At 35.7% G+C, this 25,644-nt stretch overlaps 1 protein-coding gene across 2 annotated transcripts in view; it reads left to right on the forward strand.

The window, feature by feature from the left end:
• The window catches only part of LOC149787440 (eukaryotic translation initiation factor 2-alpha kinase 1-like), a 49,424-nt gene that overhangs the window by 12,837 nt on the left and 10,943 nt on the right, over positions 1 to 25,644 (forward strand). For both annotated transcript variants that reach the window (XM_089978055.1, XM_089978056.1), the window contains exons 5-9: positions 4,043 to 4,080; positions 5,761 to 5,884; positions 10,921 to 11,001; positions 18,168 to 18,279; positions 24,752 to 25,245. In XM_089978055.1, coding sequence (XP_089834181.1) covers positions 4,043 to 4,080; positions 5,761 to 5,884; positions 10,921 to 11,001; positions 18,168 to 18,279; positions 24,752 to 25,245 — 849 coding nt within the window. The remainder of the gene's footprint in view (positions 1 to 4,042; positions 4,081 to 5,760; positions 5,885 to 10,920; positions 11,002 to 18,167; positions 18,280 to 24,751; positions 25,246 to 25,644) is intronic.

Genomic DNA, 25,644 nt, shown 5'->3' on the forward strand with positions numbered 1-25,644 from the left:
GATCGGCATTAGAAAGTCAAAATACTATGTGCATTCAGAATAATAATAATAATAATAATGATAATAATAATAATAATAATAATAATAATAATAATAATAATAATCATAATAATAACAATAATAATAATAATAATAATAATAATAATAATAATAATGATAATAATAATATTAATAATGATCAGCATATTCCCCAAATTGTTATTTTAAAAAATACACACAGCCAAGCAAATGAAAATATCTCTTAGAAATTAGCTTTAACTAAAGTTTTGTATTAGAATTATCTTATTTTGCACTAAACCAATTTAAGCAAGGTCTTTTTAAGTTTTAATAATATTTGTCAAATCATAGTTAAAGGTATATACAGTTTAGCTATCAAACAGGGCACCCACAAAATTATTTTGGGTTGTTGGAAAACATGTAGTGGTAACTGTTTTATGGATGTATGCCAAAACATATTTAGAGGTGCAAATGCTACCCCCATTACTCCTGTGTGAAGGCATCCATAATACTATCAGAGCATATTTAGAAGTATGTAGTTTAAATAAACTGTAACTACAATCAGTGTAAAATAATCACTACCCTTGTAGATTCGGAAGGCAGCAGTCAGTCCCCACCCATTCTGCCAGATTTAAATTTAAAATATTATCCTTGGTCCCGTTTTACCAGTTTTCAGATTTTAGTCTGTAGTGAAATTTAATGGTCTCTGACAAACAGACTAATGTTAGTTTCTAATCCTGAAAATGTCTACAACAACCCATTTTCAGATTCCTGGATCTAAGTGTGACAATTATCAAAACAATTTTAATTTAAAATGACATTATTCTATTATTTGGCATTTTAGTTTGAATAACATTATTCTCTAGTTTGGTATTTTAATTTAAAATAACATTATTCTATAGTTTTGGTATTTTAATTTTTTAAAAACCCCATTATACTATAGTTTATGTATTTTAATTTAAAATAACATTTTTCTTTTGTTTGGTATTTTAATTAAAATAGCATTGTATGGTTTTGGTATTTTAATTAAAATAATAAAATTATTCTATAGTTTTGGTACCTTAATTTAAATAACATTATTCTACACATAAATGATGTCTCTAATCCATGAAAGTTTCATCTTAATGACATGCATTTTAGTGAAAAATTCAAATAACAAAAAATCTCATAGAAATTTACCTCTGACAATTTAAAACAAAATCTCCAGTCCATTCACCTTTTTCGGAGAGTCAATAACAGATTGTGAAATGTTAGATGTCACAATTACACCTATATTTGTAACTTTGAGGAATCCTTTTTCCTGCAGATCAGGGAGTTGATATGCCATACTAGCATGGTCATTTGTTTGCTGACTACTATCATTGTTCTTTTTTTAAGATTTCTTTTAATTGTTTGATGGTTAAACACTGAAAATCCTCCTGGTTATTATTGATTCACTAATCACATTCTGAATTTTGCTAGTTTGTATGACTGCCAGCATGGGCACCTTGTTTTAGAATTTTGAGATTTTGTGAGATAACATGATTACGTTATTTTCAGGTATTGTGAAACTGGTCTATTATATTATCAATTCAGATGACTCCAAGACAATATGCATTTATGAGCCATGACAACTTTTACATTTAAAATACGACATTCTGATTTCATTTGTTCATATTTCACAAACTGTCTGTTTTAGCATGGGTACCTATCAGTGTCATTTGATTAGTTGTGCTGTAAAGCAGTTATCTCAGTAGACAAAGCCACATGTAATTTGTGTAAATGTTTACCTAAAAAAATAATAATCCAGGAATATTAATTTTTTTCTCCAGTTGATTAGTGTTTTATTTTATGGATGAAGGAAATTAAAATAAGTTTTTGCTGAGTAAAATTTATTTTTACATTAATACTATCACTTAAACTTTATGGTCAAAGGAAAATAATGAAGATCAGAAAATAACAGTTAGAGAAAATTGGAAAAAATGGTCGTCATCTTCACACTTTATTGCTGTCATAGGAACAAAAAATAATGCTTTTGGATTTTGGAAGATTGCCGGTTAGTACTGTTTTAGTATTTGCTCTGATTTCTAAATGGTGCCTACTATCTGTTAGTAAAAATAGTATGTGTTTCTAATAATAAAGTACTTTGTTTCTTGAGCTCTTCTGGTCTTTTGACAGTGAAAGGGCAGTAAAGATATGTAATTGTTGATAATTCAATTTCTATTCCTTTAAGGAAATGATTGCTGAGATTGGTTACTGCTCATGACAGAGTGTTACCTATTCTATGTAGAACCTCAGACAATCAAACAGTACTAAATCATATCAATAAAAAATACTCATCAAACAGTACTTAATCATATCAATAAAAAAATACTCATCAAATTATTAAATCGTATCATTAAAAAATACTCATCAAACAGTACTTAATCATATCAATAAAAATACTCAGCAAACAGTACTCAATCATGTCAATACAAAATACTCATCAAACAGAACTAAATCATATCAATGAAAGTACTCATCAAACTACTATATCTTATCAATAAAAAAATACTCACAGTACTTGGACTGCTCTGATGGCCTAGTGGTTAGAGCGTCCACCTCGGATGCAGGAGGCAATGGGTTCGATCCCCGGCCGAGTCATACCAAAGACTTACAAAAATGGTACTAACAGCTGCCTCGCTTGGTGCTCAGCATTAAGAGGTTAGTATTAGGACTGGTCAGCCTGGTGTCAGGATAATGTGACTGAGTGGGACATAATGCTACATGTTTGCGGCATGATGCCCCAGTGCTAGACGTCACTATAAACTGCCACATTGCAGACATCATAGCGATATGACTGAAGAATTGTTAAAGCTATGTTAGAAATCCAAATCACATCACATCACACATTTAAATGATTTAAATCAATATAGTATGTCAGATTCAGTGCCCACATGACTTAATAACCAGACAAAACTCTTTGCTCAAAACTAGGATGAAAATGTGCATTACAAGTGCACATATTGCAATCCCAACATGCCATGTGATCGCATAATGGTTGGTAAAACTTGATTTGAACATTGTAATTTTCTTGGAACTTACTTCAGTTTATGCCACAATTGTAATTATCTTGGAACTTAATGCCATTTATACCACCATTGTAATTATCTTGGAACTTAATACCATTTATAACACCATTGTAATTATCTTGGAACTTAATACCATTTATGCCACCATTGTAATTTTCTTGGAACTTACTACCATTTATACCACCATTGTAATTTTCTTAGAATTTACTACCATAGATACCACCATTGTAATTTTCTTGGAATTTACTACCATAGATACCACCATTGTAATTTTCTTGGAATTTGCTACCATAGATACCACCATTGTAATTTTCTTAGAGTTTACTACCATGGATACCACCATTGTAATTTTCTTGGAATTTACTACCATAGATACCACCATTGTAATTTTCTTGGAATTTACTACCATAGATACCACCATTGTAATTTTCTTGGAATTTACTACCATAGATACCACCATTGTAATTTTCTTAGAATTTACTACCATAGATACCACCATTGTAATTTTCTTGGAATTTACTACCATAGATACCACCATTGTAATTTTCTTGGAATTTACTACCATAGATACCACCATTGTAATTTTCTTAGAATTTACTACCATAGATACCACCATTGTAATTTTCTTAGAACTTACAATCATTTATGCCAGGATGCTCTTTGTTCTTTACCTCTGAGGGTTACAATCAAACTGAAAATAGATCTTACATTTGTTATGTTCAGCACAAGGGTACAAATAATGGAAACATATTTTTTGACATCATTAGTGTGCTAATTGTAATGAGATTTAACCTCTTGGAATGTATAAAAATAACAAAGGTTTAAGTACATGTGAATGTTACATTGAATACAGTATGTTGTCACAGTCCAGTTTGCTTGAGAGTCCTGGTTTTCCAAGGAACCCTTGTTAATTTATTCACAATTTAAATTAAAAGTTTTTAATGCAAAATTAAGAAGATCATGCCACTTATGCATACTGCATTCATGTCTTGCAGAGTCCTTTGTTGGCACTGCCTTCCACCACTCCTGAAAGGTAATATATGATCCAATTTTATTTCTTCTTTGTAAAAAAACACCTTTATTGTAGTTGTTTTGTATATCGATTTATATCCATTTATTTTCAGACAATATAATGTAAATTGCATTTTCATCTTTCACCTGGGGCCCCGAGTGGCCGAGTGGTCAAAAGCGCTCTCCATTACGGATCACTGCCATCTCACCTCTGTCCGCGTGGGTTCGAGTCTCTAATTCGGCCAATGTGGGTATGTGAGAAAGCTTGTCAGTAGCTTCTCTTGGGTCCGTGGTTCTTTCCGGTATTTTCCCAGGTTCTTCCTCTACCATTAATACTGGCCGCCATGTATAGCCTATCTTGTGCTGAAAAATGGTAAACCCCACAACAACAACAACAACATCTTTCACCTTATGTAGAACAAAAGATCATAGTATCAGTAATATCATTCTGAGATCAATCAAATTAGGCATAATTTGTTTATATCTCAATTCAGACACATATGGGCAGAATATCTGTTTGATTAGATATATTTAAGGTCACTGTTACAAACTGATGCCAGCATAGCAGCTCCAAACGAGCGTTTTTCACAGCAGACCAGTGAGGCAGGGGTTTCTGAAAATTAATTTCAAACACCATTGAAGGTCACAATATTTGCTTTTTTATATCCCCATTTGTACAGAGGTAGGGGTATATCTTCATGTCTTTGTGTCTGTTCATCAGGCATGCAGTCTTGCTAGTCCAACTAGTCCCCCGTTTTTTATGAATTGTGATGAAACTTGACAAATATTATGGTCATTACCTGTTGTATGAATATGAGAAGAAAAATCAAAGCTTTACTTTGTATCATGACAGCTACATTGCTTCTTTTTTATACATCTGCCATAAGGCAGGGCATCTTATGTTATTATGTTGTATGTCTGTAATTCATCTGCCTGTTACCAGTTTCTCTCTGCACAATAATTCAAGTTGTCCACCATCATCAGTTGCTAAACATTTGTGGATCGTTTGTTTGTGGTAAGGAAGAACCAGCTTGATTTTGGGGTTAATAGCCGACAGGTCAAGGTCACTTTTTGAAAGAAGATGGTTTCTGATAAGATAATTTTACTTCTTCAGTAACTATAGCTTTGTGGATGACTTCCATTTTGGGTAAGGAAGAACCCATTTGATGTTGAGGTCAAAAGATAAAGGGTCAAGGTCATTGTCTAAAGAAGAACAAAATGCTTTCTGCACAGTAACTTAAGTTGTTCATCATCTTTTGTTACCAAACTCTTTGGATTATTAGCACTTGGTATAAGGTAGAATTCTATTAATTTAAGGGTCGAAAGGTCATAAGTTATATTAAATGACAGAAAGAAAGAAAAAAGTTTAGCACAAAAACATTAGTTCTATGCCACATGCCAGGACCGAACTATGTGCGTGGTTTGTACTTGGGGTAAGAAAGATGTTTATTGAGTTTGGAGTCAAAAGGGTTATTGTGAAATAAGAAAACTGCTTTCTTTATGATGGGCATCATGGGTCAGGGTTACTGTCAAATAAGAAAAGTACTTTCTGCATGATTGGCTTTTAAACATGGGGTGGGCATATAACATGCTGTTCACTGTCTCATGATTAATGTGTTTTTATATATTATTAAAAAGATTGCAATGATTTTGAATAAGGATGTGTTGATTTTTAATTATTGATTTTTGTGGACTTTTGAAGTTTGGACCAGTGGATGTCCTCCGTCAGGGTAGAGGACATGATAAATATCAATACTTCACGCTACAGTAATGAGTTCATACAGGTGGAGAAACTTGGTCGAGGAGGATTTGGAACTGTGTACAAGGTACATGTATATTACATCACTAGCATACAAATTGTAACCATCATATTATGGACTGCACCTATTATCAGGCCCATTACAGCTATTATCAGGCCCATTACAGCTATTATCAGGCCCATTACAGCTATTATCAGGCCCATTACAGCTATTATCAGCCCCATTACAGCTATTATCAGGCCCATTACAGCTATTATCAGCCCCATTACAGCAGGTTGCGACATAAATTAATGTGCTTTTGCCCCTTTGATCTTGTGGTTAAGGTCACTTTCATAGAATTTTTATATGAGGTATTGGTTAAAGTTTTTTGATTGCTTATATTTCCTGAACACCGCTCTGGTGGCCAAGTGGGTAGAGCATTCGCCTTGGATTCAGGAGGTCGTGTGTTTGATACCCGGCCGAGTTGTACCAATGACTTACAAAAATGACACTAACAGTTGCTTCCCTTGGCACTCAGCATTAAGAGGTTAGTTTTAGGACTGGTCAGCCTGGTGTCAGATAATGTGACTGGGTGGGACATCATGCTACATGTCTGCGGCATGATGCCCCAGTGCTAGACATCACTATAAACTGCCACACTGCAGACATCATAGCAATATGACTGAAAAGTTGTTAAAGCTACGTTAAAAATCCAAATCTCACACACACACATATTTACTGAACTGCTTAATGGAATTTCTTCATATTCAAATGAATAATTATGATATGGAGTCAATTTATTCTGTGAGATGCACTTTTGCTCCTTTGACCGTCCAGTCAAAGCCACATTCCCAACAGTCATGCTTTAAAGTATTGGTTCAAGTTGTTTTATTTTCATTTAATTCCTAAACCCCTTGATGGATGAATCTAAAACAATTCATTCTGTGATTTGGTTGATCAGTCTTTTGACCTTTACAGCAGTGATTTGATTATAGGATCAGCAACACAGGCCTTTGGATTCTTGCTATGAGCACAAGATATTATTGAATTCAACAAATTTTATTTGTGCTGCATTATGCAATGAAAAGATCATAGTGCAAGATAAAAAAAATGTCAACAAATACACAGATGTGAATTCTTCAGAGTTGACAGGCTTGTGAATGTTGCCATGAAGAACTGCAGTGGTTGATGTTTTTTGTCAGTTTTATTTGGAAATCCATCATTTTAATTGTTTGATGTTCATCTGGAATTAAACTGACTTTAATTTTGTTTTCATTTACAGTATAAAACGTGAGGATAGACCACAGTTGTTTAGAATCTCATGTTACCAATGTGCAGAAAACAAACGGTCACTCAAATTTAATGACATTAACACAAATTTATTTACACTAATTTCTTATAGCTTTGCTTTTTTCATTACTGTTACGATTAAGCGAGTTAGTCACGCTATTATTAAGCTTTTAATCAAGATTTTGATCTTAAAACTACTTGAGATAGTGTGAAATTTTATTTCATGTTTATGTCACAATACCTGCTGAATTTTTAAAGACAAAATTTACTTCAATGCTAATAATAATATTACGTTCTGAACATACCTTATATACACGAGTCCAACTACAAACTGCACAGACCCAGATCTGCCATCACATAATGCACATACCTTATATACACAAGTCCAACTGCAAACTGCACACACCCAGATCTGCCATCACATAATGAACATACCTTGTATACACGAGTCCAACTGCAAACTGCACACACCCAGATCTGCCATCACATGTCATCAGTAATCAGTAGAACAAAATGCACCGACCTTGATCAACGGGCACTTTATGCTATGGCAGATCAAGATCTTTGTTGTTTGACTCAAGTTATGAGTGAGTATCTACAGTACTCATATTACCCTGCCATTCAAACTTAATGGAAATACAATGAGCAGTACCAAGTTTTCGTGTAACATATATACTCACTTATAAGATGAGTCCAAATGCAAACTGCACAGACCCAGATCTGCTGTCATATAATGTGTTGGCAGATCTGGTCTGCACAGTTTTTTAAGAGTAATCAGTAGAACAAACAACATGGACCCTAATCTGCAGTTGCATTATGATACAGCAGATCAGGATGTTTGTTTAAAGTTTGATTCAACTTATATGTGAGTATATTTGGTATTAAATATGTGTTCTTTGGAAAGAAGAAAACAAATTGAAGGGTTTGAACAGCAAACCAAAAAAGAAGAATTTATTTCAACCAAGAGAAAGTTTTGGAATTGCCATATTCTTGTGACTTCACTCTTATTTGCTCTGTTTTTACAGTCCGTATGATCAGTCATCAAATTATTACTGTGTTATTATGTCGTCATATAATCCCAATGTTTAGTAGCAGTTTCAAGTTTTTTTTCGCTTGCAAGGCTTAGAATGCAACAGCGAACTTATCATTGCATCTTACAAAACATCAACTTCCAATTAATCATGCCAACTCTGCATCATAAACAGAGAATATACCAGTATTCCCATCAATTGAATATTGTAAGAAAAGCAATTTGGTTCACAACAAATATTGTTTGGGCCTCTATAACTTAACTCTTTTTTTCCATTTTGGTGGGATTCATCTTAAGGAAGAAAACCTATCCACTCTTATTTCAGATCAGAAATGACATAAATATAATCTGGTTCAAGCTTCTGTGAACAAAATTTCATGAATGTGTTATTTCTTTTACTTATTCAACAACGTAAATTTCAAGGAGATCTTATTTGTTTCCCGTCTACTCTGGTTGTGTACCAAAAATGGGACCAGAAGGGCACCTTGAGTGGCACACTTATGCATACTTGTTGTGCAGACTGGCACACTGATTTGTGTGCCATTGACTTGCAACGGGTTTCACACTTGTGCATACTTGTTGTGCAGACTGGCACACTGATTTGTGTGCCATTGACTTGCAACAAATTTTTCTGTAAGAGAAGATGATCTTAACAGAGTTGAAGATATGAATGAAACTTTTAAACCTTGCAACAGCCACTTATTTCTTTGTTTGTTTGTGGGGGTGGGAGGCAGTTAATTAGTGAATCATTGACATCAATGATGACCACATGCATACTTTGCAAGGTTCTGTAAAACTGTTATGTTCAACCAAAGAGTTAAAGTCGCAAAGAAAATTTGTGGTTTTTTGTTGTTGTTCTTAGTCCCTCGATAGATTTTCTTTCTACATGGGATGACACTAAGACAATTCATTCTTTGATACTCTGGCTCACCCCATTTGACCTTTGAGTCAAGATCAAAGCCATGGGTAATTTGCTTTTTTTCTTCACTTTATTATTATAATTTTAATATTTTTAATTATCCTCATAACAGGTTGACCACTGGGTTAGGGAACACTATCCCAAGGTCACCTGATAGTTAAACATTGGACAGTACCATTATTTTAATCACATTATAAAATTATTGATATGGGGAATATGTGCTTCCCGTTAGAGTGATTTGTTGAAAGAAAGTAAAATCCACTTGACTGCTGTTTGTGATAAACTTGACCCTTTCTTTTTAAAAAAGAAAAATTATTTTAGTCATTAGTGAAAGGTGGGGTTATTCATTGATTGCTACAGTACTTGAATTGTTTATGCTTGACAACATGATGAGTAGAAAGCCAATGGATATATGGAAGTAACAAATACTGTTAGTGTTTTGTTACCCATGCTGTTAGAAACCTATTTATTTAGCATTACAAGTAAGAGATAAATATATACATCTCTTGCTTCAATTTTAAGCATTTTGGCAACTTTTATGTGGTCATTTCCATAAAATTATCAAATCTAAGAGCCAGAATTATTCAATGTCTGCTATAAAAAATTTAAAATGTAGAAAGCAGTAATTATCTGTATGTTCTCTACTCTGACAAGATATATAAAACCTTCACTTGAGACATTATTTGACAAATGTTTTTAGAAAGAACATTTATCAGTATGATACAAAACTATTTTCTAGCCCATATAATCCAATATATGATATAGTAACTATGCTGAAATACCAAACCTTTTATGTTCAGGAACCAAAGTTCATTCCACCTTTTGCTCAAAAATATCATCTTCTGTTAGAGACAGCAAAAATAAGTTTAGAAATAGCGGAAATTCCTAAATCACCAATTTGATTATCAGAATTTTCCAAAATAATATTTTACCATTGCAGACTAAAAAAATCCTAGAGTAAACTCGTTGAAATCAGAGCCTCCTGTAGTAGGCATACATCCCTGTATACAGACAATCCAAAAGATGGAGACAGAGTTGGAGCTGCCATTGCAACACCCCATGACACCATCTTGAGCCATTTACTGGATAAAGCCACCATTGTTATGGCACAAATTACAGCTATACTTAAAGCTTTGAACTATGTTGAAATGTCAAAAAAAACAGATTTCATCATTTTTGGATTCCATTTCCACATTGAAAGCTGTGCAGAATTTTTAACTTGACAACTCAAACAGTTTAGCTGCCCTGCATCAAACCATTTCTGAATGGAAGGTTCCATACACTGACTTCAAATATTGTATCAGTCAGCAAGTTCATCATATTTGGCAGAATAGGTGGAATGAAATTTCCAAAAAACATCAGAACATTAAACCTACTTTTGGAGGGTGGCATTCCTTGTGTAAAATAAATCAAAAAGATCGGGTGATATCATGGCTATTGTGCATCAGACACACATACCTAATTTATGCGTACCTCCTGAATGGGGAACCTCAACTAGACTGCATACCATGCCAGAAATTGCTAACATTGGAGCACGTTCTTGTTAAGTGTGTCAGTTTCCACCCTGTGAGACCAAAATATTTTTTTGATGTGAACTTGTTAGAGAAGCTGTTTGAGTAGGTACCACCCGAGGAAATAATGCACTTTTTTAGGGAATGCAGTTTTCTTTTTTTACAACAATATTTAATCAGGTTTTAAGGAGTTTTCATTGTTGTCTTTCAGTTGATACAGATTTCCCAGAATCTTAACATTTATAAATTTTATAATTTATTTTGCGGTACTTAAGTTATGCATTTATTTGCCAGTATATTTATTGGTATTTTGTTTTAGGTGTGATGTTGGTTTAGATACTTTTTCTTTAACAATTTGTCACATTTTTTTCAGGCCAGAAATAAGCTGGATGGAAGACTGTATGCCATAAAGAAGATAAAGTTCAAACATTCAAATCCAGACTTGTGGTTCAAGGTATTTCTTTATGCAGTTAGAAGCATCTTTTTATAACTTTCCAGCACTAGTTGAATGGGGACTGTCCTTCCACCTGTACTCACGTCCATCCTGAAATGAACACTTAAATCACTTTTGTGTTGGATCCCACTGAAAACAATGTAGACCCTGATAAGCTGTCATATAATGTACCAGCAGATCAGGGTTACTGTTGTTTGTTCTGCTGATTACTTACTCCTAACAAACTGCATAGACAAAGATCTGCATGGAATATATAATGACAGATCAAAGTGTATGCACTTTGGAGTTGGACCCAGCATATAAATGATTAAACATGGCAAACAAACACCACTTGACTTAGGCCATTGGAGATTGGTAGGCATGTTTACCTACTTGACTTAGGCCGTTGGAGATTGGTAGGCATGTTTACATACTTGACCGGAGATTGGTAGGCATGTTTACATACTTGACTTGAGCCATTGGAAATTGGTAGGCATGTTTACATACTTGAGTTGGGCCATTGGAGATTGGTAGGCATGTTTACATACTTGAGTTAGGCCATTGGAGATTGGTAGGCATGTTTACATACTTGAGTTGGGCCATTGGAGATTGGTAGGCATGTTTACATACTTGAGTTAGGCCATTGGAGATTGTTTGGCTTGTGAACATACTTGAGTTAGGCCATTGGAGATTGGTAGGTTTGTTTACATACTTGAGTTAGGCCATTGGAGATTGGTAGGCTTGTTTACATACTTGAGTTAGGCCATTGGAGATTGGTCGGCTTGTTTACATACTTGCGTTAGGCCATTGGAGATTGGTTGGCATGTTTACATACATATGCATGATTTTATTAGATTTTTCAGTCTATTTGATCAATGTTCATACTTCTGAATTTTTTTTGTCTGACACTATTGTAGTGTAAACCTAATTTTTATTAACTTTATTTAATATAAACCACATGACTTAGGCCACTGAAATTTTTAACATATTTATTTGCATATGTAGATGATCGTGTTATATTTTCAAACCATTTGAGCAGTTTTTGTATATTTAAGATTTATTTTTCAGTTTTGGACTTAGACATTTTCAGTGGAAACCTTATCATCATGATTATACAGGAACCATTTGACCTCCACCATTGAAATTTGGTGAGCATGTTTATTTTAACATGTAGATGAGCTGTTTAGCTTCTCGGACCATTCAGACAATCTTTGTATTATTAGTTCACAAGGCTCCAATCTCAGGTGAGCTAATAATGAAGCTTCAGGTGATGCAAGTTCACTGCAGACCCGATGAGATGATCTTGCATCTGGTTGACTTGTTACCATTCCAGAGAACATATTTCTGATTTGGTTTTGATGATACTTGGAATATATTCTTAAATCATTATGATCTTGATAAAGTTCAATATTGAGCGAGATCTTTGCATATTAATGACATGATCTTGCATCTGATAATCAAAGCTTGTTTCAACTCTGAAAGTTTTTTTTTTCTGGTCTTGATAGTTGCCTGCATGTAGTCCAGGACATAAGTTAATGGCAGAAGAGTGAAGGCATGGTGAAAAGAAAATTTGTCTCCTGTCTCCTTGATATAGCTGTCTTTGAAACTGATTAGCAGATTGTCTTCATGCATAGGATTGTGATTACAGCTTATTTTTGGGTTCAGCAGTAAACAATCCCATATCTCCTTTCTCTGTTCATCTTGCCAATGAGGGGAATCAGAGGTGATGTAAAGTGAGATGGAGGGGCAGTTCTTGGTGCTACCTGTCTCCACAAGTTCTCTGTCTTGCCATCAAACAGCATAGGCAATCCAAAGGCAGGTCAAGGCAAGATGTGCTTTACTGGCCCTGTCTGCAAACCAGAAAAGTTGCCAGGGAAGCTAAGTCCATCAATTAAGCCAAGGCCACTTTAAAGCTTCAGAGTAGTGTGAAGAATGTTTTTATCCAGATTAGAGAAGCAGGTGCCCATAAGTTCTTGTCTAATGCTGGGACAAAGAGTGATGAAGGTATCAGAATGGGTATTATACCAGCAAGATTGCAAAGAACAATGGAAGTTGACTGTCAGAAAAAAGAAAGAAAGGCTTTGGAATTGTCTGTGTCACTGGTCTTGGCTGATAGACTCTTGGTAAATTCCTAGATTTTTCCCAACAAATGGGAAGACAGAAGGAAGGGCTGGCTTCTTCTTTGTCAAGAGGGGGTGGCGAACATTCTGAATTCAGCAACACCCATAACTTTTATTGCCAAGTTAAAGCAATACTGAATCTAGTGGGATCTGATCATGACCTATCATTGGGTTTATCTCCACACTCAGTGTGATGGTTGTTCTGGTCAGGATCAAGATCACTATGCATTTTCAGAGGAATAGACGAGGCATGGCCATGGTCTCTAAGACCATCACGGTACCATCCAAGAGGGTAAGCCATGAGTAAGTGGCTAGCCATATCCACTGGATGTAGTCATCAAATAGGTATGAATGGCATTTGAAAACAAAAACAGCTGGTATGGGTATTAGGCATACATGAATAGTATAGCCAACTGTATTGCCGGAGTAATGGTAATGTTAGGCACATGGATGGATCTATCAATAAGATTCCCAATAATGTTAGTGCCCACATTTACTGAATCCTTGATGAAGCCCTAAATAAATTGTAACATACTTTCGATATTATGTAGTATTCAGGAATACAAACTTTTGATATAAATCATACAATATTGAAGAATTTTGTGTATTCATTGTAAGGGGATACAAATAACAAAAGCTTCATAGCTAAATTAACACTCTTAAATTACTGAAGCCTTATACATCAATATGTTTTTTAATTCATTTTAAATGTAAGCATTTTGCTTGTACGAGTATGTAGCCATCTTGTAGTTCAGGAATGCTACTGAATCCTGCTCTGAAAATAAAATTTGATAGAAAAGTGAGAAAAAATAAAATTATGTGTATTTTACAGACATGATTGTGGTCTTCCATAAAAAAAATGCTGAAACAATTGTGTGTGTGTGTGTGGGGTCCTCCCCCAATAGGGTCTTGAGGGGCAGCACCTCCAATCCAGGTGTCCAGAGCCCCCCATCCAAAAGCACATTTTACACTCATAAAAATCTGCTCCTGGTACAACTTGTCATAAAATAAACCAAAATAATCATTTGAAAAACTAATAAACCTACCAGAAATGTTCAACTTGACTTCAGTATTTTTCACAATATTTATTGTCACATGAATTTTGTTCTCCAATACCAAAGATACTTTGTGTGCATGTCAATGTTCACATCATAATTAAGTCACAATAATTTGTCAATTTTTGCAGCAAATATATTATACTTCTCTATTTTCATAACAAATCTGTAAATTAAACACCCAAGTACCTCAACTATACACAGATAATGGAACTACTAATTTACAAAGGTCATTGCAGAATGTGACCGGACAGACCGTTTTTTTAAAAACTGGATAGGAGATGATATAAAAAATAGAGTATGTAAAGAAAAATCGGATTCAAGTCAGGAGAAAAGCGGAGTTCCACTTTAAAATGGACAAAAATGGGAGTTGTCTGCAATGTGTGAGTTAAAAAGAAATTAGTCTGACCACACACTTTTAAAGAATTTTAACATCTTTACCTTTTCTTATGCAGTACTTGATGTTTATATTTATTTCAAAGGGTTTATCTTCCAAATATTTGTTTGTGATACTGTATATTTATATTTTTATAACTTGACCATTATTTAACAAAATATGGCCATTGTTGTGCTGATATGCTATTAAACAATGGACACACTAATGTAACATGTCATCAAACAGCCAGCTCATCATCTTGACAGGTCACCAAAAGAAGTATAACACCATGTTGAACAAAAACCGTGCCAACTTTACTCTACATCAAAAATTGGCTAGTTATGTCAAATTTTTTAAAGAAAAATGCAAATTGTTTAAATTCAAAAACAAAACAGTTATTGCAACAAATTCAGCATTCATACAAATATTGTAATTGTATTGATCAGTATCCAGTTAAGAAAAATAAAAAAAGCAAGAATAACATTGATAATATTCCTAATCCATTGGATTAATTCAAGATTAAAGTACAACTGTTTTCAAAAGTAATATCAGTGATATCATTGAAGCAATTAAGATAAGAGAAGAGAAGAAGATGAGTATGAGATTTATTTGTAATTAAGAGGGATGAAGATTGACATATAAACATAAGACACCTACAAAGAAAATGTAACAATCACACATGAACTGGTTAAAGATTAAATGATAACATTTATCTGTTCATGTATTGGATCTGCATATACGTGATGTTGGTGTAACTTGTCAGGTAGTAAGTTCTATGGCAAAAATTATGCAAATAAACCTCATGTAAAGATGTGCTTTTTGTGCTTTAAGCAGCCATTGGGAAAATACTGTTCCTACTGTATAATCAGCAATAAACATTAAGCTAGTTTGTCATTTGACAAAGTTCTGCATTGACAAGTGTGTTGTTGGTGAGATTTTGCATCATGGTCTGTTTGGCGAGTTGCTGAATGGATGTTACTGTGATGTCAGCACTTTTAATGTATTGCAATCAGCTGGAGACAATTTGTCATAATAGTCTGTGCCTTAGTGTCAGAGGACCATTAAGTCTTTACGGAGATGATGTCAATTGGTCTGTGTCAGAGTACCATTAGGTCTTCATGGAGATAATGTCAGTTGGTCTGTGTCATAGTGTCAGAGGACAATTAAGTTTTCATGGAGATAATGTCAGTTGGACTGTGTCATAGTGTCAGAGGACCATTAAGTTTTCATGGTGACACTCGATCAATTGGTCTGCATCATAGTGTCAGAGGACAGTTAAATCTTCATGGAGACAGTGTCAATTGGTCTGTGTCATAGTGTTAGAGGACCATTACGTCTTAATTGAGACAATCTGTCAGTTGGTTAGTGTTATAGTGTCAGAGGACCATCAAGTCTTTATGGAAACAATCTGTAAGTTTGTCTCTGTCATAGTGTCAGAGAGCCATCAAGTCTTTATGTAGACAATTGGTCCATTGGTCTCCATCATAGTGTCAGAGTACCACTAAGTCTTCATGGAGACAATCTGTCAGTTGGTCAGTGTCTTAGTGTCAGATGACCATTATGTCTTCATGGAGACAATTTGTCAGGCGGTTAAGTTTCTCTGAATTTTCACTTTGTATTGTAGAGAAATAAATTGCTTGTTACATTTTTAAGACCTATAATCAGAATTGCATGATAATTCTAATAGGCCCTGTCCAATGGGACAAGTCTTGGGTCAGTGATCTACAAAGTCTAGTGATAGACATACTAAGGAATATTACAGCCAAACCAAATCTCTTTAAACTGCCATGGTTGCAGGTGTTACAACCCTGTCTGGTTCATTGTCTTTTTCATGGCTCTTGTCAGAACAGCCTTGCAAGAGAAAGAATTTAGACCTTAGATTGTGGAGGACTGATGTTCAGTTAACAGCATAGTTTCTCTGAATTCCTCAATCCCTGAACCAGCAAACTTTTCTTTGGCTCTTTGATGGGAAAGTGGGCACCAGTTACCTTTAAAGTCTATCCATGATATCTGACACATTCAGGGATAATGCAGGAAGAGATATTGGTCATGATAAAGACCTATCAGACCTACTAGCCAATTTTGATTGGAATAGGCCAAAATCCCTCAGCTTTCTGATCAGATGGTTTGGGGATCCTCATGACTTAGACAGGCATAGTAGCCAGAACTAGTCACCGTCAGGAGCTGTCAGAGAGGCATAGTAGCCAAGAACTAGTTACCATCAGGAGCTGTCAGAGAGGCATAGTAGCCAGAACTAGTCACCGTCAGAAGCTGTCAGAGAGGTATAGTAGCCAAGAACTAGTTACCATCAGGAGCTGTCAGAGGGGCATAGTAGCCAAGAACTAGTTACCATCAGGAGCTGTCAGAGAGGCATAGTAGCCAGAACTAGTCACCGTCAGGAGCTGTCTAACAGGCATAGTAGCCAGAACTTGTTACTGTTAGGAGCTGTCAAACAGGCATAGTAGGCAGAACTAGTCACCATCAGGAGCTGTCAGAGTCATCATATGCTCCCTCTCATCTGTAGACAAGACAAGGACAAGATCCAGTCAATGCCCTCAAGTACAATTTGAAGCACACAGAGACAGTCATGTTATGTGCAAAGGACTCGTTCATCTTGTGAAGGTTAGAAAGAAAGGCATCACCTCCCATACCAGATCATCATAGCTTGAGTGGGTTATATGCTCAGCGTACTCTGACATCTCAAAAGTTAACAGTCACCTCATGATAATTTTAGTTCATGAAATAAGAGCGATCTCTGCGAGCTTTGCATTCAAACGTTTCAATCTGAGACATAATAGAAATTGTTGGTGGGCATGGATTGTCAACTTTATTGAGGTTTTATGTCAGGGGATTCAGCTTTCCAAAGACACAATCTGAATCTGGTGAGACCCAAGGCTTTGGCCCAAACAGCACTAGATGCAAATAAACCAACACAGCCTGGATTTGTCAGTGAATTTTAGACAGTAAGAAGATTTCAATAATCATCTTGTTAACCTGATAGAGCTGTCACAGTTCATGTGACCTACTTTGTTGCTTTAAGTAGGAGAGCTGGTTATCATTCACATAGGGAATCCATTCTTTCATTCCTAGAAGGATACCCAATAGTAGGGTCCTTAGCATTCCCTCCTCCTATTACCTATTCTCCTGACATAAATGTGATTGGGGAATGTATTTGAAGAAGAAAGCAAATTTTTAAGTAAATGATGTTTCACTGAGAATACTTACCTGATCACTTAAAAACCCTTCCAACCAACCCACTATCTAATCATCCTTGTTGGTATATTTCTCAGCTTAAAAAACTATCGACACCTGGTGGTGGCAAGGGGAGGTAATGGGCAAGAGTTATTGCCCTTCTTTATATGATATGGACAGAAAAGACAAATTTTCATCATTTTAGTAGGGCTGGATTCAGTAGGTATCAGTCATATATCCTAATGTCATTGGGTTAGTATTCTTGTAAAAAACATAATTAAAATTTTGCTTTTCCTGCAGTGTCTCAGTTTTCAAGAACACTATCAGTCATGCATTTTAAAATGTGTGATTTCAGCTTGATGTAGCAGTTGTATTTTGCATGTTCTTTACCTGTCTTTCAGCAGCCATCTATGACTCCATCTCTCTTATTTTTGTTGATGGCAGGTCTTGCGAGAAGTGAAGGCCCTAGCCAACCTACAGCATCCCAACATAGTGGGTTACAATGCTGCCTGGCTGGAGTACGGATCACAGGGTATTCACACACAGCAAGTTTCAGGTATTATTATCATCTCATCTGCATATTCATTTTGAGACACAGGTATCACTTTTAAGGTTATGCCAGTCGTGGTAGACATGGACAGAGGGGAGACTTGGGGATCTGCTTATATTTTATTTTCTCTTACATATTTTAACGGTGCTGTGATCAGTCTGTAAATACCCTCTTCCAAATATAAGACACTTGGTGGATGACTGAGTGACAAATTGTATATCTTCATTGTACTTACAGTAAAGAGAACAACACTGTAAACAGTGTCCCCTAATGTAATAAACTTTCTGAAATCACTTTACACTTATCCCTTGTTTAAGTGCACCAGGGTAATTCATGAGCCTGCTTATGAAGTGGGGGTATCACTTGAAGCACACAGAGAAAAGTAATGGAAAAAGAAAGCAGCTTTTTCTACCAGTGAATATTTGGAAAGAGGCTATTTCCCCCTCAAGCCCTATCATCATGGTTGAAGTTGGTTATATGCTCAGCATACTCTGAAATCTAAAAAAATCAGAGGTGCCTCTTGAGGATTGCTGCTTATGAAATTAGAGTGATGTCTGCGAGCCACACTTTCAAACATGTTTTGATCTGAGAAATCATAGAAACCATTGGCAGGCATGCAAGATCAATATTTTTTTAGTTTCTATCTCAGACACTTAGCTTCATGTAGACAAATTTTGATTCTGCTTGGTCCAATGGCTGCTGCCAAGATGACCACCAGACCAATTTAAAGCCAACACAGTCTTCTCACAGGCATGGTCAATGATTTCAATGGATTCGCCTCTGATAAGTTTGCAAGAAGAGTTCAGTAATCATTTTCTTAGCCAAGTATAGTTGTTGTGGATCATGTGAATAGGGAATCCAAACTTTCTCTCTTTGAAGGTATAGGTAGGCTGCTCAGCATTAGTATCTATTTTCCAAACATTAATGTGTTTGGGGAATATATTTGAAGCAGAAAGCAAAATTTTAAGTAAATTAGGATTCTAAGAGAATACTTACCTGATCACATTACTGTAAAGCCCTCCCAACCTTCCAGGTCATGTGAGCATCTTGACTGATATGAACACAATCTAAAACTCTCAACACCTGGCTACTACAAGGTTAGATAATGTGCAAGAGTTACTGCCCTTGATCTGTATGATATAGACAGAAAGAATAATTTTAACCTTTTTAGCAGGTCTGGATTTGTGAGGTAGCAAGCTTCCTAATGTCATTGTGATTGAATAAGTAGGAGAAACATAATTTACTTTAAAAATTTGCTTTCTCTCCCACTCAAAGGTACATCTGATTTTTCAGCAGCCACCATCTTGAATTAGTTTTATCACACTAGCTTATCAGTCTCTCATTAAGAAAGATCTTTCTTTCGTTAGGATCAAAGCTTATGAGGTATAGCTATTGCATCATCTTGGTCCAGTCATAATAATTCTCCTTTCACTTATATCATGAGATCTGCATGCTGGGGATTTCACTTAATCCTTCTTTTCATTCTACCTTCAATCAGTATCGCACAATAGAGCACTTATGCACAAGGTCCAATTGTGTCCAATCAGTTGTCAAGCCATCCTGCAGTAGAATATCCTACTGACAACAGTGGTAGGTTCACTCTGACACCTTGTTTTGAGTCATCAGCCGCCCTCATAGCTAATGAATTCAGCAATGTAATAATAGTAGGTGTTGTTTTAGAACTGTTAAAATGTAGTTTTATGTGGTGTATGACTAATTTTAATAACATAATACTTGCCTGCTATTATTGCCATATTTCCTCTACTTGTCCTGCTTTGATATTCATTTAGTCTCTGTCCAAATCAAAGAAGAAAGGTCTTCTGAAGGTTTAAAGTTCATTAAGTTATCAGACTGGGATAAAGTTTTTTATTTTAATCCCCCCATTACTAATTGGAGGAGGGAATACTGTCCTAGGACAGGGAACTTGTGCCAGGAAAGATGTAGCAAGGCAGTAACAACAAGTAGGGATTACATAATTTAAATTATTCCCCCCCACCCAAAAAAAACCCCTACAGTTCACCATTGCACTTTACTTAAATGGACTCCTTCCAACATACTGACTTTCACTTCTTTAAATCTTGAAAATAACCGAATACAATTTTTGTACTGGAGTACATTTCAGCATGGTTTAGTAGCTATACTTTTCCAGTTTTCTGAAACAAAATACATAACCAAATTAAATATAAGTACAGACTTTGACAATATGAAAACTCCTTGATTTTGAGCAGATAAATGAATGTCAGTTTCAGTTAGAACTATAGTATATTGCAAATGATGGTTAACAAATAAATGCCTGTAGAGTTTGGCCATTTTGTGCATAATTTTTGGCAAGGCATTGTAGGTAAAACTGGTACTGTTATATTCATACTAATTCACCCCCTCTATGCAAGTTTTATAAGTTTTGCAAATAATAAAGCTAATATCAGTTATATCTATAATACCTTGTAGAAAATTAGGTTTAACAAGTCTGTACAACTGGTGCTGATCCACAATCCAACTAAAAATTGAAATAATTTGAAACAACTTTTCTAGAACCACCAAACAGAATTTGACCAAATTTGATCAAAAGCATCCGGGCATGAAGACCCTTGAAAGTAATATGAATGATGTCAATCTATCATCAACTATGGCTACCATTACTTAAAATAGAAAAACTGTTAATGGTAAAGAGCATTATATATGTAATCTGAATTGCATGAGCCCCTTGGACTGTAAAAATTTATTTGTTCAAATGATGGAGCCAGTAAAACATATTTGTTACAGAATTCTTTATCCATGGCTGAATTGGTAATTTATCTGTCAGATATGTTCTCTGATCATGTTAATGTTACTTTTTGAATCCAGAACTCCCAGTCCCATCTATATACCTTATAGACAAAGGGAAAAACTCTCACTAATTACCTCCCCTTCCAGCTGTTGGATCTCTACACATATACCAGCTTAAACTGAGTGATACATTGGCAAGGATGATCACATTGGGAGGGAGATGTGTTAGGGGGCTTTTAAGGAATACGATTTATATAATAAATTTAGACCCTTTATTTTAAGGATCTTATATTTGTTTATCATTACCAGTATCTTGTATATCACTTACAGAATTTTAATATCTTATATTTTTCTTCCTCAAGTTTTTTTCTTCAAATTCTTTATTGCGTCATTTTTATAATTAATCTTAGAATCAGCACCATATTGTCACTATTGTGATGATGTGCCACTAAACCATACAACATACATCATTGCAACACCACAAGAGATGCAGAAGTCAGTTTAAAATACCATTCAAGGGGGAGACTTAACAGTCAACCCAGATCTCCAAGATGCATATCTGGTATTCCTATTTACAGGTCTTTCAAAAAATTCTTTGGTTTAGAGTATAGGGACACTGTACTGGTCAGGGCACTCCATTTTGATTTGAATCTCATTCCCTGGGTCTTCATGAAAATAGTGGACACTTCTGACCCACCTCCATGTCCACCTCTGTCTGCGTGTGTTCGAGTCCAAGGCTCGGCTAGCATGGGTACATGGGAAAGCCTGCCAGTAGCTTCTTGTGAGTCGGTGGTTCTTCCCTGGGTTTTCCAGGGTTCTTCCTCCACCAGTTATACTGGTCGCCATGTAGAGCCTATCTTGTGCTGAAAAATGGCGTTAAACCCTAGAACAACAACAACCTCCATGTCAATGACATCCATCTACCTGGCAATCTTCTACAAAAGCACCAGGTAAGTTATCTTTTGTACCAAGACATAAAATCCTTCATGACAAGCATGGACGCTTATGACCACATCTATGTCCATGAGATCTACAAAAGCAGCAGGTGAGTTATCTTTTGGATCAAGACATGAAATCCTTTGTTTTGCTTCTTCATCTTCACTTCCTTGTTGGCAAGGACAAATGTGAACCCGTCCCATCTAATGATTTCATCCAAATTTATTTGGAGTTCAAAACTATTTTGAACCACTTCTTTCTAAAAAATTTACATTAAAATTGTTACAAGCAGCCACTTGGAACACCAGCGTGTCAGGCTGCAATATACCCACCTCCTGCATTCCCGTCATAAAGTGAGCTGGTTTTGGCCACTTCAGAAGCATTAGTGACACATTAGACTCCTGAAGATGCAGGTCCCTTCAAATGGCTTTCAGTTGTGGCAGGACACTCGGTTTGCAAAGGGTATCATTATTCAGAATGACAACTGGACAACCATTGTTTATATCAGAAGGCGAATGGGAACCCAGTTGCAAGACCTCTGCCTTCTGGTTTGGGATTTTCTTAGGTGATTTCATTGCTGACAAATCCACATCCAAGTTTTCCACATTACAGAAAGGCTCTGTGTCCTTGCAGACAGAGGACACTGGATTGTCCCATTCATCCCTCTGTCTCTTGTTGAATTTGCAATAGGTGTGATGAACCCAATATGGGACTTTTCTGATGAGGTGGAACACAAAGCTTATGACTTTAGTCTCTTCAGTCCCAGATACCAAAACCTGGGTAGTTGATAATCTCTTCCTATAATGGAATTGTCTTGATGCATTTTCCTTTCTCCTAACCCCTCATTTCTCCAAAGTCTTATAGAAGATGGGAACATGGAGTGTCATTTAATCTTAATTGCTCCCATCACAAACTGAAACTTGAAAGCAGAGATTCGTGGGAATATGCTGGTGCTTTCCCACAGCATTCTTAAACAACCATGAAGGCAGGTTTTCTCTGCACATATCAAGCAATGGTTCTCAGAAGAAGTGGTGGACAGAACTACTTGGGCAAGAAGGCTTGCTGCTTTGAAAGTGTATGAGGAGAAATGGAGAGTTGTTTCCAGTAGTTCAAACAGATCACATCACACTCTCTTAAAAGCTCCAGTATAACAGATGGCTAATTTCCTCTTTTGGCTCCAGAGATGAACATGTTTGATCCTATCACAATCAAGAACTATTATTCCCAAATTTGTATACACCTTCAACATCATCAAAGGGATGATATAGGCCAGGACAAAGACCTCTCAGACCTTGAGAATTTTGGCTTGCCTTGACTGAAAACATTGGCTTTTGGTTTATAATTCAATTTTCCATGATGTTGTTGAATAAGACACCCTCCATGACATGCCTCTCGCAGAAAACTTACTTGTTAGTTGTTCTAGTTACAGCCGGCAGACTCAGTTAGATTCACACCTTGCCTGTTGACCCACACTTCCTGCAGTTACATTATGATGGTTATTTTTTCATGATGGTCCCAGCTTTCTTTGCCAAAACAAAACAGACTCCTGCTTGTGGGTAATCAGTCCTTTGTCTTCTTTGAACTCTTTACCCCAGCAGCATCAGCAAAACCCCATCTGGGCTCAGAAGTGGTATCTGAAGCAAACGAGAGTTGATCAAAAGAGGGACATCTCAGTTGTTCTTACTACTTAAAACTGGTTATGATGATATTCCTGCTTAGGCTGTCTTGACCTAGAAATACAGTAGCCTACAAGTAACTGACCCAAAACAATCTGAATTTCTTATGCATATAGTTTCATTAAGTTTTTGATGTCATTACTGGCATTGGTTTTGACTGCTGCATCATCATCCAAGCTATGGACTGGAGGTCTGAGGTGACATTCTTCAACTTTTACCCAAGAGACCTTTCAACCTAAAGGACTTAGTAGTAACATGTGCTCTAAAGCAAATCAATTCATAAATAATGTGCTAACCCTAACCCTAACATGTGCTCTAAAGCAAATCAATTCATAAATAATGTGCTAACCCTAACATGTGCTCTAAAGCAAATCAATTCATAAATAATGTGCTAACCCTAACATGTGCTCTAAAGCACTTCAATTCATAAATAATGTGCTAACCCTAACATGTGCTCTAAAGCACTTCAATTCATAAATAATGTGCTAACCCTAACCTATATCTCACATGGCTCAAAGCTGCTTCATGTACATTAGGAGACTGAAAACAGGGTCAACTCTAGGGTAAGGGATGTAACTCACTCCTTATTTATTCTCCTCACATATTATGATCGGATAATTTGTTTTAAGTAGAAACCAAGTTTTAGAGTATAATATATTTATCTGAGAATACTCACCTGGTCATAATATGGACACAACCTTCAAAACCATCTCCACAGTTAAATTCCAGGAAGAACTACTCATCCACTCTAGTAGTAACAGGTGATTGATCAGATTGGTCCCAATTTCCTCTATCCAAGGGGAGACAACTAATCTGACCCCCCCCCCCCCCTTGGCAGCAAGCAGATGGCATTTTAACATTACATTTGCTAAAACATGCAGCTTTATTTGGGATTAACATGCAAGTTAGTAGATGTACTTACTAATGTAGTATAATTAGATATGTATTATTAAAAGAAATGTTTTTTTTTAGTTGTTTTTTTTTTGGTTTAGTGAATTTTTAGCACTGTTTATGAGAAATGTCAAATGTGAAAAGAGCAATACCTATTATGGCTTTGAAAATAGAGTACTTTACTGTTTTTCACTATCTATTCCTTTCAGCTCAAACAACTGACAGTGACAGCACATCGGAAGATTCAGTACCTTCTAACAGTCCAGACTTAGGAGATGATCCAAGTGTCATCTTTACAGATGACATAGATGAAAACTTTTACAGTGAAGTGCCATATTTCAAACTATCTTCTGTACCAAATAGACTAAAAATCAAAGAACTGTCTACCTCAAAATCTGGTTCACTATCAGAGCAAGATTCCTCAGCACCCCCATCAAAGGGTCAGAGTTCAACATGTGATGAAAAGACTTCAGTACTTTCCCAGGGCAAATCTCAGGAAACAAATGGTTTGAATGGACATTTCCACAGAATGGAATTACAGACTAGTTCTCAAAGAAAACAGAATTCTTCACAGTCAAATGAAGTTCATTATAGAATGCATCTTCACAAAAACGTTAAGTTTACACGGAGCATAAGTGACACTGGTGATATGCGCACACATGGATATTTGAATGACCTCACAGATCATGACTTCTCATTGAAAGTTAGTACAATACTTAATAGCTTTGTACAATACTTAATAGCTTTGTACAATACTTAATAGCTTTGTACTATACTTAATAGCTTTGTACAATAGCTTAAAACAATCATTTTTGACCCTCATACATGGCTTTTTCTAATGACCCAGTCTCGTGCTCTAGTCGTATTGGTCCAAGAAAACCTAATTGTAATGACTTTTTTTACTTAATCTCTTTTTCAGTAGCTATAATGTTTTGGTGAGATATGGAGAAGCAGCTAATCTCATTTTTTAATTGTAAACAGAAGCATACATTAAATTTGATTACTTCGCATAATGAAAACAAGGCTATCAATAATTGCATGCCAGTGGTTAGGGTTTCAGAATCAGCCGAGTTCATTTACTACCATGCATCATCAGTCACAG

The sequence above is a fragment of the Sinohyriopsis cumingii genome, chromosome 12, assembly GCF_028554795.1.
Source record: "Sinohyriopsis cumingii isolate HCF-2022 chromosome 12, ASM2855479v2, whole genome shotgun sequence".
NCBI lineage: Eukaryota > Metazoa > Mollusca > Bivalvia > Unionida > Unionidae > Sinohyriopsis > Sinohyriopsis cumingii.